The 17,247-nt window shown below is 38.0% G+C and overlaps 1 protein-coding gene across 1 annotated transcript in view; it reads left to right on the top strand.

Moving 5' to 3' along the window:
• Window positions 1-17,247, top strand: part of ppp1r14bb (protein phosphatase 1, regulatory (inhibitor) subunit 14Bb) — a 34,721-nt gene continuing 17,474 nt past the window's right edge. The window contains exon 1 of the mRNA XM_044097616.1: window positions 1-618. Coding sequence (XP_043953551.1) covers window positions 418-618 — 201 coding nt within the window. The 5' untranslated portion in view covers window positions 1-417. The remainder of the gene's footprint in view (window positions 619-17,247) is intronic.

The following is a 17,247-nucleotide window of genomic DNA, read 5'->3' as shown; positions in this document are numbered from 1 at the left end:
GGGGGCCAGCGGAACGGAGAGACCGACGTGCTATTCCTCTTTGTACTCAACCAGAAGAGTTGAGGCCGGCTCTGCCTCCGCTGCCTTCTCCTTTTTTTAACAGAAGCAGGGAGTCTGGATGCTGGAAATAGCCCTATAAGCCGGTTACCCGTCCACTTTAACAGCAACAGTCGGAGTGTCTTTGTGGAAGCGGACATCCCATGTCAGTGTCCCTTTGAGCCATTTTGTACAACAAAAGGTTCAGCGACCGTTATTTTCTTTTCTTTCTTTTTTTTTACCGGGGGGGATTTCAAGTCACACACAGCTATTTATTTGTGGAACAACACTCCCATTTTTTACACTTCCACACCTCCAGATAGGAGGGGGGTCCATTTTCCTTTTTTAAGAAAAGAAAAACCATCCCCTAACCGAGCGACAATGGCAGCTGTAACGAGCCCGGAGACAAGCCCTCAACCGCGGGTATATTTCCAGACGCCGGCCGGCACCACGGAGGAGCCGGAGACTCCCGTTAGGAAGCAGGGACGGGTTACCGTCAAATACGACCGAAAGGAGCTGAGGAAGAGACTGAACCTGGAGGAGTGGATCATCGACCAGCTAACGGACCTCTACGACTGCGAGGTAACACAAACGAACCGAGCCTGTCGATTCGGCGGCGTATTAATTAATCAGCCTGATCCAAAAGAAAGAAACACGATCAGCCTCTTGGCCGTTGCTTTTGGCCTAGCTTTGCTAATTTCTCAGACAGAACTGTTTACAAACCTGATGCACATGTTTGTAATTAAAGTAATAAAGACACAAACAGTGAAAATAAATGATTGAAACTCTTATTTTGGTCGTTTTTAGGAGCGATGTGGAGAAACTTCCCATCCTCTCCTACAGGTTGGCTAAATGTGGCACATGGTGCTTTATAGCCTCATCATGAAGCTGGCAGCGTGGCTCTTTGTTCTGATTGGCTGAAACTGGCTTAAAGCACACCTGAGAATTATTTCACATTATTTAAATAAACCCTGCTTTTCTGTATTTTTTTTTTAATTTTATGCTTTTAAAAAAATTAAACCTGGCAATGTGTGTCCATTTAGCATTGTTTTTATACCATTTACACTAATTCTAATTCTTGTGCTTTTATTACTTTAGAGAACATATTTTATCATGCGCACTAAATGCATTGTGAGTATATGAGATGGTGGAACAAAATCTGGTTTTTGACAATTATTTTAATGACTTTGCGCAGACAAAAAAATTCTCAAAATAAATGCTGCTGGCAGTTTTTCACTTGGATAATTAAACTTACTTATACAAAATTGGTAAAGATAATCAATTTATCATCCATATTATTGAGTATCTTTTGATTGTGAAAAATTTCTTATGGCTTATTGTCTCGATAAATTTTAATTAATGGCAATTAAAAAGAAAACTGAAACTGTCATCAGTAAATGTAAAAAAGTTGAAAATACAATACGATTGAATGCAGGTAGTGCGTGCAGTTTAGTGATATAAATTAAACATTTTTAAGTAAGTTGCTTTGTGTCGAAGAGTTTATGAAGGGAAATTTTGATTTGGATGTATTGGTATTTAACGTTTTTTGGTTATTGTTTTTTTATTTTGGATATTTAAAATGTTGTCCAGTGTTCCTTACGAGATTCAAATTTATTGGTCTTGCATTATTAAGTCATCATCAATTTGGCTTGGCGCAGTGACAAATTTTGTTGAACGATAAATTGCCCCTGAAGTTTTAGCTATAAATGATAATATCGTTGTTTTGACACCATTTTCAAGTAATAAATGATAATGACAAGATAATGCAAGAACACATCCTCAAATTCTGATGAAGATTTAACACTGGGACTGGAAGACATTTTAAAAAGACAAAATAAATAACACAAATGAAATGAATTACGAAGTCTCTATAAAAGAAGGAAAGGCTAGTTGCAGCTCCAGACTGAAGACTTTATCATCCAGTTTTTGGTAGAAAGAGAGAAAAGCGACAAATCATTCAAATGATTATTGAGCTAATTTTAACTTACGCTATTAATTGATTTATTGCTTACTGCGACAGGCTCATTGTCAATATATTACTTGAAAATGGTCTTGCAGTAATTACTGGGACAATTTATCGTCAAACAAAATTAAATATTGAGACAAGCCTAACCAGATGGGGAACCAAAACTTCGACACTTTAGTGAAATAATTGGAGAGGCCAAAGTTGTTGATAAGGACCATTAAGTCATTCTTTGTCCTCCAATCAGGAGGCGAAAACTGGTCTGCAAAACTCTCCTTAGTACCTGTAACTGGTTCATATCTTTAAAACCCATACTTCCCAGTATTTCCCTGTTAGTCACAACCAAAGGTGAGTCTAACAAGGTTCTGAAATGCCTCGTCTGACTGTAGAGGTCCAGTCATTCCTGTCTGACCGGCCAGCTCTTTACAATGATCCGTCTGTAGCCGAAGTGATGACTGGATATGCAACTGTCAGGAGAATCCTCCTTCACCTCATCAGACCCTCGGTCATGGTGACACATGCAGGTCCGTGTGGTTTTTCTGACACGGCCCGGCGGCAGCTGTGTGGTATCTAACTGCTGCCGTCAGTAGTTGGTAAGCTGGTGTCAGCCGGCTTTGACCCATATTCTGTCCACAGTGTCTGGAGTACGGAGAAGATGCAATTGCAGATGCAGTCGGACAGGACAGAGCCAGGCTTTTAGTGACCGATAATAATAAAAATGATGATGGGAAAACTATCTAGTACTTCCCTTTTAGGTAACTGTATGTCTGTGAGTGCATGGCATAGCAATCATAGAGCACCTGAACAAGGTTTCCCTCAGAAAACTTGCTAAGCCTGATGGTTGTGGAGCTCAGGCAGCCATTCATCTAGCAGCCGCTGTGTTTTTGAGTTAAAAAATGTTTAAAGTTGAGAGGAAATTAGAAAATATCACTTGACAATTATGTTTTATTGGAAGATTAATACCTGAACACCAACTATAAAGTCTTAAAAATGCAAACATTTAAAAACAAATGAAATGAATAAACAATATTTAGCCTGGTGGGGTCACAAGTGAAGCCTGGTGGCCCGCCAGACTTATAATCAACTGAAGGAAACCCTGCTTGAATAATATTTCCATTTTAAATTGACTTCTTTCAATGCCATTTGCTTTAAGAAGTGATATTTATATCACTAAACTGCATGCAGGAGGATTCTGCATGCACTAAACTACATTTACATTACATTAAATACATTACATTTTTCACTTCTGATACAGATTAGTATCAGCCAATAAAAAAAATATTATTTGATAACTCTGCACCAGAGTAGCACACTTAAATACACCAATAGCTTGACAAGCTCTGTCAAACATGTAAAAACAACTTTGATTTAATTTGTGCAGTCAGTGCAGTTAGCAGTGTAACAGCCAATATAAAATAAATAATGTTGGGTCTATTTTGGCTCCCAACCTGCAAGGAATCAACCAAGAACACAAGTTACTTTTCTGCAGAAGAAGGAAGAGAAGCCAGACACAGAGAACTGCAGTCAAACACTGTCTGAGATCAACTTCGCTGGCTCTCTGTCCTCAGCTACCTTTTAGTGAAACAGAGTATAACCTAATCACATGAACATTGTAGCTCTAAACAGCTGCAACGTGGCCTTATTGATTACACATCATTTAAATACAAGCTCTTTTCTTTGAGTCTGAGTGTGACTATTGACGTGGCATTGTTTCCTGTGTCTCTGTGGATTTCATCTCAACGAGTCACAAGCTTCTGGTCACCTCTGTCCCCACAGTTAATAATGTACCACAGAAAGAAAAGGAGCCTAGTAAAACCATGAAAAAGCATAATAATATGAAAACAAAACCTTTTAGATAAACTCATTCTCCTAACAGATAACAAATAAATTGAAACTGACGAAAACAAAAGGTTGACTTGGTAAAAAAAGGAAACTGCAACAAACGTTCCTTCATATAGTTCGCCTGGTTTGAACATGCTAAACATAGATGTGGGACTATTTTCTGTAAGTAATCGTGTAATTAGGGGAAATGTTCAGTCTGAAAGTCCAGACTGCAGCCTTTTGTTTCTCTGACATTGTCCATCCTGTCTCTAAAGCCAGCAGAGAGGATTAATGGGCCTAAAGAGGATTTGGAAATCAACATGCTTTGATTTTCTGCCAATAATATCCTCTGCAGATCTTTCATTGTTTATGGAGGTTTCAATGAACTGATAATCTATAAGCAGATAAAGTTCCCAAAAGCACCTAATAGGATATATATGGGATGAAACTGCCAACTACATTTTATCCTTGCATGTGAATAATCAGCTTTTAGTTGAATTTATGTGACAGTGTTGCCTTATTTTGTACTCTCGTTCTTGACTTGGTGGCGTCCATACTCGTGGTCGGCCCCCTCTTCGTTGTCCCAATCCAGTCTGAGCCGAGGCTGTTAGACAACAAAGAGATGAATTTACAGTCGGTTCACTGACGGAGGCGCGCTGGGCTCAGTTAGAGTGGGAGATGTGAAGCACGTGCTGCCGGACAGTAACTGGAGAGGAACCCCAGCATCAACATCAACCAACAATATATTCAGAAAGAGCATTGTTTTTCCTGAATATATTGTAAAAAAGGAGAACTTTAAAATAGCTTGAAATTTGTTCGTTATGAGCTGTTTAACATTCATATAATCAAAGTAAAGATGCTGGTGGTTTCTGCCGGAGTTGCTTTGGGTACTTAGTGAGGAGTCGTGGAACAAATCCATGGCAACAAGGTTTGCTAAATGTTTATGTTGGTTAACCAAGCACTGCACTGCAAAAACACCAAATCTTACCAAGTACTTTTGGTCTGGTTTCTAGTGCAAATATCACAGTACACTTGAAATAAGACAAAACTAACTAAGTCACCTTTCAGCAAGAAAAAGGAGCTTGTTTTGAGCTTGTTTGGGAAAAATGTCTTCCTGTAAGTGAAATTATCTGCCAATGGAACTAGAAATTTTTCATCAATAAGGAATAACGAATTATTGGCCTAAATCAGCCTCCAATGTCTTGCTAAGAAGTTACTCATAAGTTACTTTAGTCTTATTGTGTACCAATACATTTACATTAGAAACTAGGCCAAAAATACTAAGCAAGATTTTGTGTTTTTGGACTGTGAAGAGAAAAACCTCATTCCATTTAAATCAAGAAAGCCTTTCTTAAATTGCAAAATGATTATGTTAGGCAGATTTTAATGAGGCATTGGTTGTACGTTTGACATCCAGATTTTAGCATATTTTCATCCATTGCATGTGAAATACAAAGTGAACGGATGGATATGTGGTTAAAGCTAGTTGGTGCTTAGTCAACCTAAATTTCTCAAGTCCGCTGCATCGTTCGCTTTTGACATTTTTAAGTTTTGTCACTTTATCACAACCTCAAAAGTATTCTTGGCAATACTTTTGAGTATTGAGAGAGCAAATCTTTTGCAAGCATTTGCTCTCTGATCTGTTGCATGGACCATGTTGTAGAACCATGGTCCACCACCAAAAAAAAAATGGCAGTGGTTTAAATCGTATTCAGCAGGTCAGGTTTTTTAAAGATTCGGGATTGTGATCGGCCAGAAAACTGCGATCGGTGCATCGCTTCTTTGATCGGTGCAGTTGAACCTGTGGTTGCCTGTTTATGGTGGTTTAGCTTTAGGTATGAAATTCTCTTTGTTCCAGCAGAAGAAAGTCATAAAATCTTTCTTCTTTTAAATAGGTTCCCCATGTGTGAATCCGTGTTTCCAAAATATTTATTTTTGGGGCTCATCTGATCAGAATACCTTCCTCTTTAAACCAATAATGAAACTCCTGGTTGCACTGGATTTTTATTTTAGGGTAAAAGGGGCTGAATACAAGTTAATATCACACTTTTTAGGTTTTATTTGTGTTTCATTTTCCTTCCATGCCACAGTTATTCACCTCTAACTTAGAAAATATGCTGAAGGTTGAGGTTGTAATGTGACTAAACTGTTTTAGTTGATGAAAGGCCCTGAAAAACCCATTTGGACCTTCATCCCAGGTGCAGTTTATGAAGAGGTGCCTCAGGTTATCTGAGAGGTGTGCTATGTTTTGTGGAGTGGAAACAGCTGCAGCAGAGCCTCCAAAACCCACATTCCCCAGCTCTTTGTTTATTTTTAAACCCAGCCATGCTAGCTTGAAACCAGAAACCCTGAGCTAGCAGATAACAGGCAGGAAGGGCTTCTTTATACGCTGCCGGTTTATAAATATTGTTCAAATTTTGTCCTTCGTTGCTACCCTTTTAGTGGTTTGGTATGTGGGTTGCTAAGTGAGTTTTGGTCTTCAGTCATTGGGATGCTTTTAGCAGAAAAATCAGATTTCCTCATCATTTCCATGGCAACTTCCCCCGTTTACTTTTTAGTAAGTGTGCAGGAAACCAAGCAGTAGCTACACGGTTAACTGTGGAGCGAGTGGGCGGGTCCTAATCTCCAGGGTCCAACGTGGCCACACAGTCGCAGATGGGAATACGAGTGAGAACAGAGGCAGGATTGGTTAGCAGGAATGCAACGGACGGGGGAAGAGAAGGGGAATACGAGGGGATGGAAAAAGGAGAGAGAGAGAGAAAAAGAGTAGGAAGAGGCTTGGAGGTCTGAGAGGGAGAAAGTGTTTCTTTAACCCTGTGACAGCGCGCAGTAGAGGCGAACAAATTAAATAATAGTTATGAAACAGTCTTCTTAATACTTGTTTTTTGGTTTCTTCCTATTTTACTCACAATGAAATGAACTTTCTGGAGAGCGGTAAATGACTTCCTGTGCAGAAGTCCTTCTGATCTGGTTAGAAACCAGACGGGAACGTTTGGCGTTATCCATCTCTATAAATCAAATTTTATCCTTCAAGGTTTTCCCAAATGAGTCATTAGTCAGGGAGGCTATTAGAGCCTTTAGCCCCAGTACGGCAAAGGGCTTTAGTTTGTCTCTTTAAAAAACGATTATCTCCTTGCTCTGTCCTTCGTTGTGTATACGAGGATCACTAAACACCAAAGTTATTGGAAATTAGGCAGTGTTGAAATCTTGGAGCACTGTACTTAAACCCAGCTGAACGCTGATGAAATACACGCCTTGAGTCATCGGATCATAAATGTTCAAGCACAGACAGCCGGCCAAATTTAGGAACACCTACTGCTGTCTAAAAACAATCTTAAAACTCAGTTAAATAACCACAGACTGGAAATTTAAGCCTTAATTTGAGTACATTTGTCAGTTATTATCCAGGCTGTTAACACTTTGAACAGCATTTTGGCTTTTTCTGTAACATAAGAGGAATTTTCAACAATTAATCTATATTTTTATCATAGAAAAATTTGAGTCAATACAACACCATAGTAAGAAAAGATGTCCTATGCAATCACACTGGTGAATTTTGCAATATTTCTTGCGATAAACAAACAAAACAGCGATTCAAAGTGTATTAATCTATGTTGACACTCAACTCCGATTTTTCTTTTTACTTCTGCATGTTCGGTCATATTACTGATTAAATGCGACTGCAATCAGACTTCTGTGGGAATTTACAACCCCAAAGTGACCCACATCCGCAGAAAAATAACGCAGACTTCACATAGCAGTGCACTGCCTATGGAAATAATAATGGATGCCAGTGTCTATGAATGGATTTCGAATTGTCACAAGATCATAACAAGACGAAGGAAGCTGACAAAACGAAAGCACAACTAATAGCAACGTCTGTTTGTGGCCTGTCAGCCATTTTTTACATCTGGATTTATTGTGTGTGCTTCTTCCAGGACAGAATTATGTCATGTGAACAACTTAAAAGTCGTTTAAAATGCGATATGACCGTTCCGATTGCGGTCAAAAAGTCAGATATTGGTTGCATTTGCGTGGTGTGTGAACATCGCCAAAGACCCCAGATAATGAGTTTCACATCTAAAATATTCAAAAGAAAAAGCATCTTTGGAAGATAAAATAGCAATGTGAAATTATACTTGGCACTCTATTGGCTGTTGTTTGCACAATCCAGGAGTGTTTTTTTTTTTTGTTTGTTTTTTTTTTTTGCTTGACGCTGATTGGCTGAACCCTCAAGAAAGGAAATAAGGAAGACCGTAGACGATAGCTTCTGCTGTGGTGCCAATTCAGTTTCTACTGTACCAATTCGTCCATAATAAGGTATATTTGGTGGTTGATCTAATAAAATAGACAGTTATTAGCTATTTTCAGGAGATTGGTTGTCAGTCTGTGAATATAGGGGTCCGCCATACTGTTGTTCTCCCAAACAACTAAATGGCAAGTAGATGGTGTCTGATGGTTGTTATGGAGATATGGTGACCCCAAGATTCCACTATCTGCTGAAGATATAATTGTTTTTAATGTGCCTTAAATCAAAATGTTCCGCGTGAGCCACTGCAGTAAAACCTACATGTCATAAATCCAACAGGAAGGCACTTCAAAGTGAGGTAATGCCACATATTCGGCAGAAAGTCTTGCAATAAACTGGCCAAAGGAAACGTGGCTCTTCCTATGGAAGAGTCAACAACAGAAGAGGAAATGAAGCTCCTCATTGAAGTGATCACTTCATGTTTCAAATAACAGCCCAGTGGCTCTCCTTCCTGTAAATGTGAACTCTGTCTCGACATGCAAATCATAATTCAAACTGCCAAATTTTTGTTCTGATGGTAATCATCTTAGTTTGCATCAGACATTGTGGTATCCTCCTTTAAAGCACACAACTTAAAGGGTTGAATATCAATCAGTGTTCCCCTGCTTCACATGAGGGTGACTACAAAGAGAGGTTGTTGCACAGCGGGACTAAAAGACTCCACTGTGTCTGAGGAAGCTCCCCACACACACACCAACACACACAGATGGGTGCACACACATGTTGCAATAGGCCACATGTGGTCCTACATGTTGAACACACAGTTGTCTTTCTGTTTGTCTGTGTGGAGGGATGAGGAGGGGTGACTCAGCACAAGCCACAGCCCGACACAGTCAGTGACTGAACATTTTTCTTTTTAAACACTGACTGGATGTACGGCCATATTAGAGAGGTGGAAAACAGCCAAGGATATCGTGAGCGAGGAAGACCACGCATGTGTTTGGGTCTGTGTGTGAGCAAGATGGGAAGGAAGTTCAGGACAACAATTAAGTGGATAAGAATATAAAGAAACCAGGAGTTGAGTCATTGAGATGAATATTTAAGCTTTCAGTCACAGGAAGTGAAATGAAGCACAGTTTATAAAAATACCAACTTCATCAACAGATCTTCACACAGTCAACCTAGCTCACTGAGGCTAAACTGCAGGTGTGGCTTTTGCAACTATTACTGCTGAGAGGATTTACAGCCTTAGTAAAATAGTTCAAATATTTTTAACAAAGTTATGTTCAGCAATAGCTTTGTTAACTGTTGCAGAAAGATGTTTAATCAGAAAGAGGTTATATAAAACAGAAGAACCCCCAGAGGTGGGGAATGCTAACAACTCACTGTTTTTAGCTTATTTTAAACCGCGTAAATCGAGAATGTTCTATACATGGGGAGTGTGACGCTAAAACAGCAAATATTAACTGTCCACATCGGCACACGAGGTGGATGTTTTTAATATTTCACTCTTTTCGGAGACAAAAACATTTGTTTGGGCCTGTCATGATAACATTTTTATAAATTGTCCCGAAAGTTATTGCGATAAACAATGGTTGTTTTGAGACCATTTTGAAGTAAAAATAATGGTAGTGGAATAATAATGCAAGAACACATTCTCAGAGATCAATAAACTTTAAAAATCCTAATGAGCATTTAACACTGGGACTGGAAGACATTTTAAATTTCCAAAAATAAATTAACAAAACAACAAAAATAACAAATAAAGTGAAAAATGAAAATTATCCTTAAAAAAAGAGCAAGTTGAGACCAAAGCATCAGACTGAAGACCGGTTTTTGCATTAAGAGAGACAAAAGAAAAACAATAAATCATGCAAATGGAAATTATTGAGTTGGTTTAAATTGATCATGTGATTAATTGATTGATTGTTTATTGGTATAGGCCTAGTTATTATGTGATAAACTGCAAAAGCACAAAAACTTACCAAGTATTTTTTTGTCTTGTTTCTAGTGTAAATACATTCGTACACTTGCATAAGACAAAACTAACATACAGGTAACCTTCCAGCAACAAAAAGCTTGGTTTTAATCAATAATATTGATTTAAAAAAGTACTGTCTCCACTGGCAAATTATTTTACTTATAAGACGTTTCTCTTGTGTTATAACTAAAAACCTGTAGATGCCACCATATTCTGCTGACTGATGAGTCAACAACGCCAACTACCGAGGTAAAATCCACAATACAGCGTTTACTGAAACTGAGATAAAACTTAAATTAGAAGTGGGGAGTTTGGAGACAACTTTTACCACCATCTGCTGCAACTACTTGTAAATACTTCGCAATATCTCTTTTTTTTAGGTAAAAAAAAAATGGGTTGAACATCATAAATATTATATACAATAAGTCTCTGAGTTTAGAACAATCGTCTTTTGTCTTGGCTTTATGGTAAAATTATGAGATATAAGGAAAGTCTTACAACAAAACTAATACTCACAGACACACCGTCCCATTGGTTCCAGTGTATTGAGGCTTTTGGTGGTAATGTGAAAACCTGTGGAAAAGTTTAAGGGACATGAATACATTTGCAAGACACTGTAGGTTGGCTCAGAGATTATGGAGAGTAAGTGATGACATGTTAATCGACCTGAGAAAGACTATTGATTAGATCCTTTCTGGTAAGTCCTTATAGGCAGTGTGTGTTATTTTAGTCAGTGTCATGATGTATTTTCATTCATGAACATAATGAATGTTAAGAACCCCTTCAGTTAAAACTATATATGTTATTTTCTCCAGCTGTTCTGTAAGAGTTTCTGAGCACCTTGATGAGGCTTTTCAAAGGCAGTATAATGGTGATGTAGTGTGATATACAGGTGTGTATTATTACCGTAAGTGGCTCCAGGATTTTGTCTCTTTAAAGTACTTATAGAAGACAGATGAGACAAATTAGCGTGTTTATTGGCCTCTGTTTTTAACCGTCTGAAAACAAAAAAGTGTCCAAGACTTGTTTCTGTCGGGATCAGGAGGCAGGGATCATAAGTTTGGACTCTCTGCCAGCAGCTTGGTACGGTGAGTAACACCGATCCACTCAGCAGAGCATTTCTAGCCGACATCCGTCAAGCTGTCAGCAGTGGAGCTTTTCAGGTTACGGCTTTATTCAGTCTCTGACTTTGTTCTGCTTGTATCTTTCTGAGAGCCAGTTTTATACTGCATGAGAGCACTTTCTAAAAGGATTTAATGCGCCATCATTAAGATGATGTACAAGCCTCTCTGGAGTCAGTAAGACGTAAAACATTTACTGCAAAAAACAACATGGGTGTAGTGTTTGATGGACATTTTAAAATACTAGATGTATTTAAAAGGAGCTGCCCTGATTCATCTGTTTAATGCTCCTTATTGACTCCTTGGTGTGAGTTATGTCAGCAAACATTGGCAGGAGCTAAAGTTATCCTGCATTGGAAACTCCCAGTGGTATCAAGTTGAGTTGGCGAGTAGGTGTGAACTGAGGAGTAAAATGAGTAATCATTATTGTAACCAATGAGTTGCTGATTTTTGATCAGTCTCACTGTTGTATGTCATGGTTAGACTGTTTTTTTCTATACATTTTTTTATATAAAGGTTTTTATGTCTGTAGAACATCAACAAAACATCAACAAAATGTAAATATCTCTTCCTGACACACCCCAAAAATAAAATGGCGACCGACAGTTTGTGAAATGTAGCAACCTTTTCACATGACTATGCAGAATGTAATAATCTAATAGAGGCACCAGCATGGTGCCCACATGGGTCATACAAGGTTGCCAGATCTTAACAAAAGTTTTATTATTATCACCTACTCACTTCGAAGAAAGTAGATTATCTTCTCGATAACTATTCATCTCCGGAAATAGAAGTGGGGAGTCACAATTCCACATAACGTTCCGCATAGGACAAATTCCAAAAGATTCTTGGAATTGGTTTCATTGGAATTGGTCTTGAGTATACCCAGATTGAGTATACCCTAATAAGTGTGGTTAGACTGGTTGACTTTGAGGCCAGTTACATAAAGCCTTGTTCTTCATTCGACAATCTCTTTGTGATGGCTCTGAGATGATCTTAAGAGATATTCCTGCCGTGTTGTGTGTTGAGAATGATCTGGTCCGCTTAGAAGGACGTTGTGACCCCACCAATCTAAAATCTAGAATATTGGATTGTTTTGGTCTGATATTGCAGCGTCCTTGGTGTTCTCCACGAATAATCAATCACATAGCCTATTGATCGTGTCGTGTAAGTAATCAGAAAGCAAAATGACAGAAACATGGACGGGAATCCCCAGTACAGAAGACAAAACAACTGCTGTGGTGAAGCAGAAAGTCCGGGAGACATCTTTGTATTGTGTGTTCTCTGTTTAATACAGTTCAGAATCTATCTCCCTCTCGTCAGCCATGTTTGCTTACTCTGAACTTATGTTTGGTCTCGAGAGGCTTTGCGATATTTCCTGTCTGACATCTGAGTATTCCTGAGAGGAATCTGTCCAATCTGTACAACCAAACTTGTTATAGCTACAATTTTTTTAATCGTCATGCATGATGCCTCAAGTTTCAAAAATCAACCGTCCATTTTAAAACTTGTTTTAAACATTGGTGGAATCACAGTGATGAGAATATGCTGAAGTTGATTGGAGGAAAAAGGGTGATGGTGATGGACGCTTCACCCGGTTTTGAGTGGTCATTAAATCACTAAGCGCTCTCAGCATCCTCATTTTTTTTACACAAGGAAGCTAGAAGTGATATAAATAGAACACCCCCTTAAAGTTTGAGTGTGTTTAATGTTTTATTTCCACATGCAGTTTTAGGGTGTATTTAGTTTTTCTCAAACTTTTCTATTTTTTTGTTTGGGTATCATGAGCCAAGATAACTAGCCTACATTCAATACGCCATGTGTTAGAAAAATAACACTTAGCTTAATAAATCCTAAGCTCCCCTAAGAATACAGTTAGTCTTCTTTTGACTTCTCTATCATTTTATGTTTGATAAAGCAAGTGATGCATCCTGTTTCAAGGTCATGTATGACCTGAAGATCAGCTTCAAATTTGTACAGCAGTGAGCAGGTTTTGGTTTTTTGATTCTTGAAATACATGCAGAAAAAAAATCTACCAGGGAATAATTAGTTTCTGCACAGGGATTGAGCCACAGGGGAAAGAAATGTCAATGAATATTATTATTAATATTATCCATCCATCCATTTTCTAAACACCCTTCTTCCCTAATGGGGTCGGGAGGGTTGCTGGTGCCAATCTCTAGCTACGTTCCGGGCGAGAGGCGGGGTCACCCTGGACAGGTTGCCAGTCTGTCGCAGGGCATTATTAATATTAATATTTACAGGTTTTTATATGTAAAAGTTAAAAAATAATCCAATTATCAATTGAAGGTTTCACCTCTGTTGTCTTAAATAATATACTAATTACTTGTTTCAGTTAAACAAAAAAAAAAACAAACAAATTCATTCACTCACTGTAATCTACTGAAATCTTCCTCTTATTGGCTAAATATAAAACAAACAGCGCATTAGTGGGTCAGATTATCGTTTGTTGCAAAGGTTTAGGAGGTCAGAAACTGCTTTGATAGCTGATCTGTATGAACAAATATGTCCTCTGTTCCCATTTCAAATCAAATATTTAATCAGTATTTTTGATTAAACCTCAATAATGTTGAATAAAAGGTTGAAAGTCACTCAGCATATTCCTTATTTACCCACTAATGGGAATAATATTAACAAGACACAGGGATGGATCTTTCCTGGTCTCCTTTTCTGTTAAACATTTTCTGAATAAGAGGAAGCAGTGTTTTTAAAGAATGACGAGGCTAAATGAACACGTTAAGCTACTTGTTGTGTTTGTGGTTCTTGCCAAGAGTGACATAATGATAATCTGCAGTAATCCTTGTTTGTATGCAGTCATACTCTAATCTGCAGGTAATCTCCTCTTTCCGTCCAGTTCCAGTGGTATTGTCTCTTCTGCATGTGCATACGTCTCTTTGTCTCGCTCATGTTTGGCAGTTTTTCAGTAAACAGTATTATTATGAATCGTTTGTGCTTCCTGTCCACTCCTCAACAGGAAACTGAGGGTGAAGGTTCACCTTTCCCATCAGATGTTTTAAAATAATGTGTTGTGTGATGGTTATATAGCCTAACAAATGTTCCTGGATGATAAATTGATCCAGATGTTATTGCGATAAATGGTAATATTGTTATTTTGAGACCATTTTAAAGTAATATAATGGTAATGGCAAAATAATGCAACTACACCCTCTTGAAGATCAATAGACTTTAATTTCTAATTAACATTTACCACTGAAACCAGAAGACATTTTAAATACCCCAAATAAATAAGCAGAATACCCAAAACAACAAAGTCTCTGTAAATACCATTGTCTTACAAAAAAGGGGCTAGTTGAGACCAATGAACCAGACTGAAGACTTTTAGTCATCCAGATTTTGGTTGAAAGAGAAAAACACTAGAAAGACAAATAATTTTACAAATGGAAATTATCAAATTCGTTTTAGCTCATTATGGGATTAATAGATTTATTTATTATTTTACCTTAATCTACTGTGTTTTGCTAACATTTTCATACCCCTTAAACCTTTGGTATTTTACTTGATGGGCGTCCAACTAAACAGAACTAATCAGGAGAGTTTTAATCAGAGAAACCATGAAGCTTCACAACTCAGGTTGCAGAATCTGTTGCTAAAACCGCCAGAAGTCATGTACTCCATAAATCTGACATTTATGAAATAGTGTTTGGAATATTTAGTGGAAAACTAACAATGTAAATCGCCCTGACCATCGTCTTTACCATGAAACATTGGTGAGGATGATGATTTTCATAATCAGGGACTGAAGAACAGTGAACAGTGGAGTTAAAAACAGGACAATCCTGGATAAAAAACAGATGAAAGCTGCAAAAGACTTCAGTCTAGAGCAAAGGTTCACCTTCCAGCAGGACAACAACCCTTAAATATACAACCAGAGCTACACTGGAATGGTTCAGATCAAGGCATGTTCGTGTTGTAGAATGGCCCAATCAAAGTAAAGGCCTAAATCCAATTGAAAATCTGTGACTTGAAAATTAATGTTTTTCAAAGAAAACAGGCATCATTTCAGTCTCTGGTTATGGAAAGCTCAAAGAGACAACTCTGCCAAAAAACTAACTTAGCTTCCACTTCACAACTCAGACCAACACAAAGTTGTGCAATCACCTTAAATCCAAATAAACCTCCACATACATCCAGTTTTTGGTTGTAATGTGACAAAATGTAAAAAGTTTAAAGACGTGAATGCTTTCCCAAAACAATTCATCAGACAGGGAATTCTCAAATACAAAGTATTTTTACTAAGAGAAGCTGAAATAATTAGCTTCTTCATAGGATATTGTGTCTTTCCTGTGTAAAGAAACAATTTGAACAGTACAAACTCTTTCAACTTTGAAAGCTTTTCACTTTTGTCTTGATCTTCCAATGCGTTGCTTCTGTGGAGCACTACTTTACAAATCAAGCCTTTGATCGTTGAGCTTTGTTCAGACTCCTGTCTCTCTGCTGTTTCAAATCAGAGCAGATGCCATCGTTCATGTGACTCTGGATGGTAACCAGCACAGGCAAGTCAATTAAATTGAGTCCCGATGCCATGCTGAATGATAATCAATACTGCAGTTGGCAGAGCGTAGTTGAAGACATCAACAAGAGGATGTGACATATTGGCTGGTGTCACTGCAGACGGGGAGTTTCTGTGCAGATAAGTTGGTTGCTATCAGAGGAAGTCATGCAGAGGCACATATCAGTTCCTGTACTCTACATGTAACAATGCAAATACTCTCTGGGATAATCTGATGGTAGAGATGAATCTGCTTTGCCTGCAGCAGTTTGAATATAACTTCTACAATGTCATGTTACTGTGGTTAAATTACCTGTGTTCCTCTGTTTTGGGACAGTTTTATTAATGTTCTGACCAAACAGTCGTTATCTTCACCTCAGTGTTGGGATTTGACATGAAGGAATATCTTAAATGCAATCAGCCAAGAACTGATAGTTTAACTTAATCGTCGTTGGACTTTAAGATGAATTCTACCAAGAAATCTCACTGAATTGCTTGACTCAATAGACTTTGACCAATGATTGGAAACTCAAATGTTACTTGACTTTTTTGCATCACACCAAAGCCCTAGATCACGGTAACAGCAACACTCTTCACCATAAAGGCGCTTACTGAGAGAAAAGTCAATAGTTTGACATTTCAGCAGAAATTAGTTGGAGGAAAAACAACTTTTTTGTTGTGTTTCAGCTTTAAGCCTGGGAAGGCCAAATTATGCCATGTCACTGACGACAGCTTTCTGTGCAGCGCAATTGTTCCGCACCGCAAACCTTTGAAATTTTCTAACAATCCGGACAGTCAGTGTAGAAAAATGTGCTGATGTTCGCAAATACCAACAAGCTCACTGGTGTTGCCATGCTGCTACTATTCACTCTGTTTTTACTTGGTAACATGTTGTGTAGTGTTGTATGTGTGCCGTAGGTGCTCTACACTGCCCCCTAGGGTCTAGTACAGGCTACAGAAGGGAATGCTGAAGAAGCAGCATAAGCCTGATTTAGATCATTTCTTTGTGAAATGTACCTACATCAAACATAAACAAAACTATTTACTAGGGCTGGATGATAAATTGATTTTATGAATTAAACTAAAATTAATTCATTCAGTTTTTGAAGCTTTAATTTTGAGAATAACGGGATTTTTTTCCCCATTTGTGCACTTCTTGGCTTTCCAGAGTGATTTTAATTCACTCAAACACTACAGTATTGTTTGACATGCTTTATAATTTCTATTTATTTAAATTTTGAATTCAGGTCAACTCACAGAAGGAGTTATTAGAATAAAAGCCTATTTTTAAAGATATTTAGTGTCTTTTTTTTTTTTTTTTTATGGACGAAAAGTGACTGAAAAAATGAATTAAAATCAGAAATCAAATTTGATATAATATAACTTAAGATTTTATTTTATTTATTTATTTAAATTTTTTCCTACCAGGGGGTCCTTTTTGTGGGCTCTAGTGTCCCTTTTTTCATAGTAGGCTGACAGGAAAGGGGGAAGGAGAGGGGGGAAGACATGCGGCAAATGTCGTCGGGTCCGGGAATCAAACCTGCG

This window comes from Gambusia affinis, linkage group LG18 (assembly GCF_019740435.1).
Source record: "Gambusia affinis linkage group LG18, SWU_Gaff_1.0, whole genome shotgun sequence".
Classification (NCBI taxonomy): Eukaryota; Metazoa; Chordata; class Actinopteri; order Cyprinodontiformes; family Poeciliidae; genus Gambusia; species Gambusia affinis.
The sequence above is the reverse complement of the archived record's forward strand: the minus strand, read 5'-3'. Positions and strand labels throughout refer to the sequence as shown.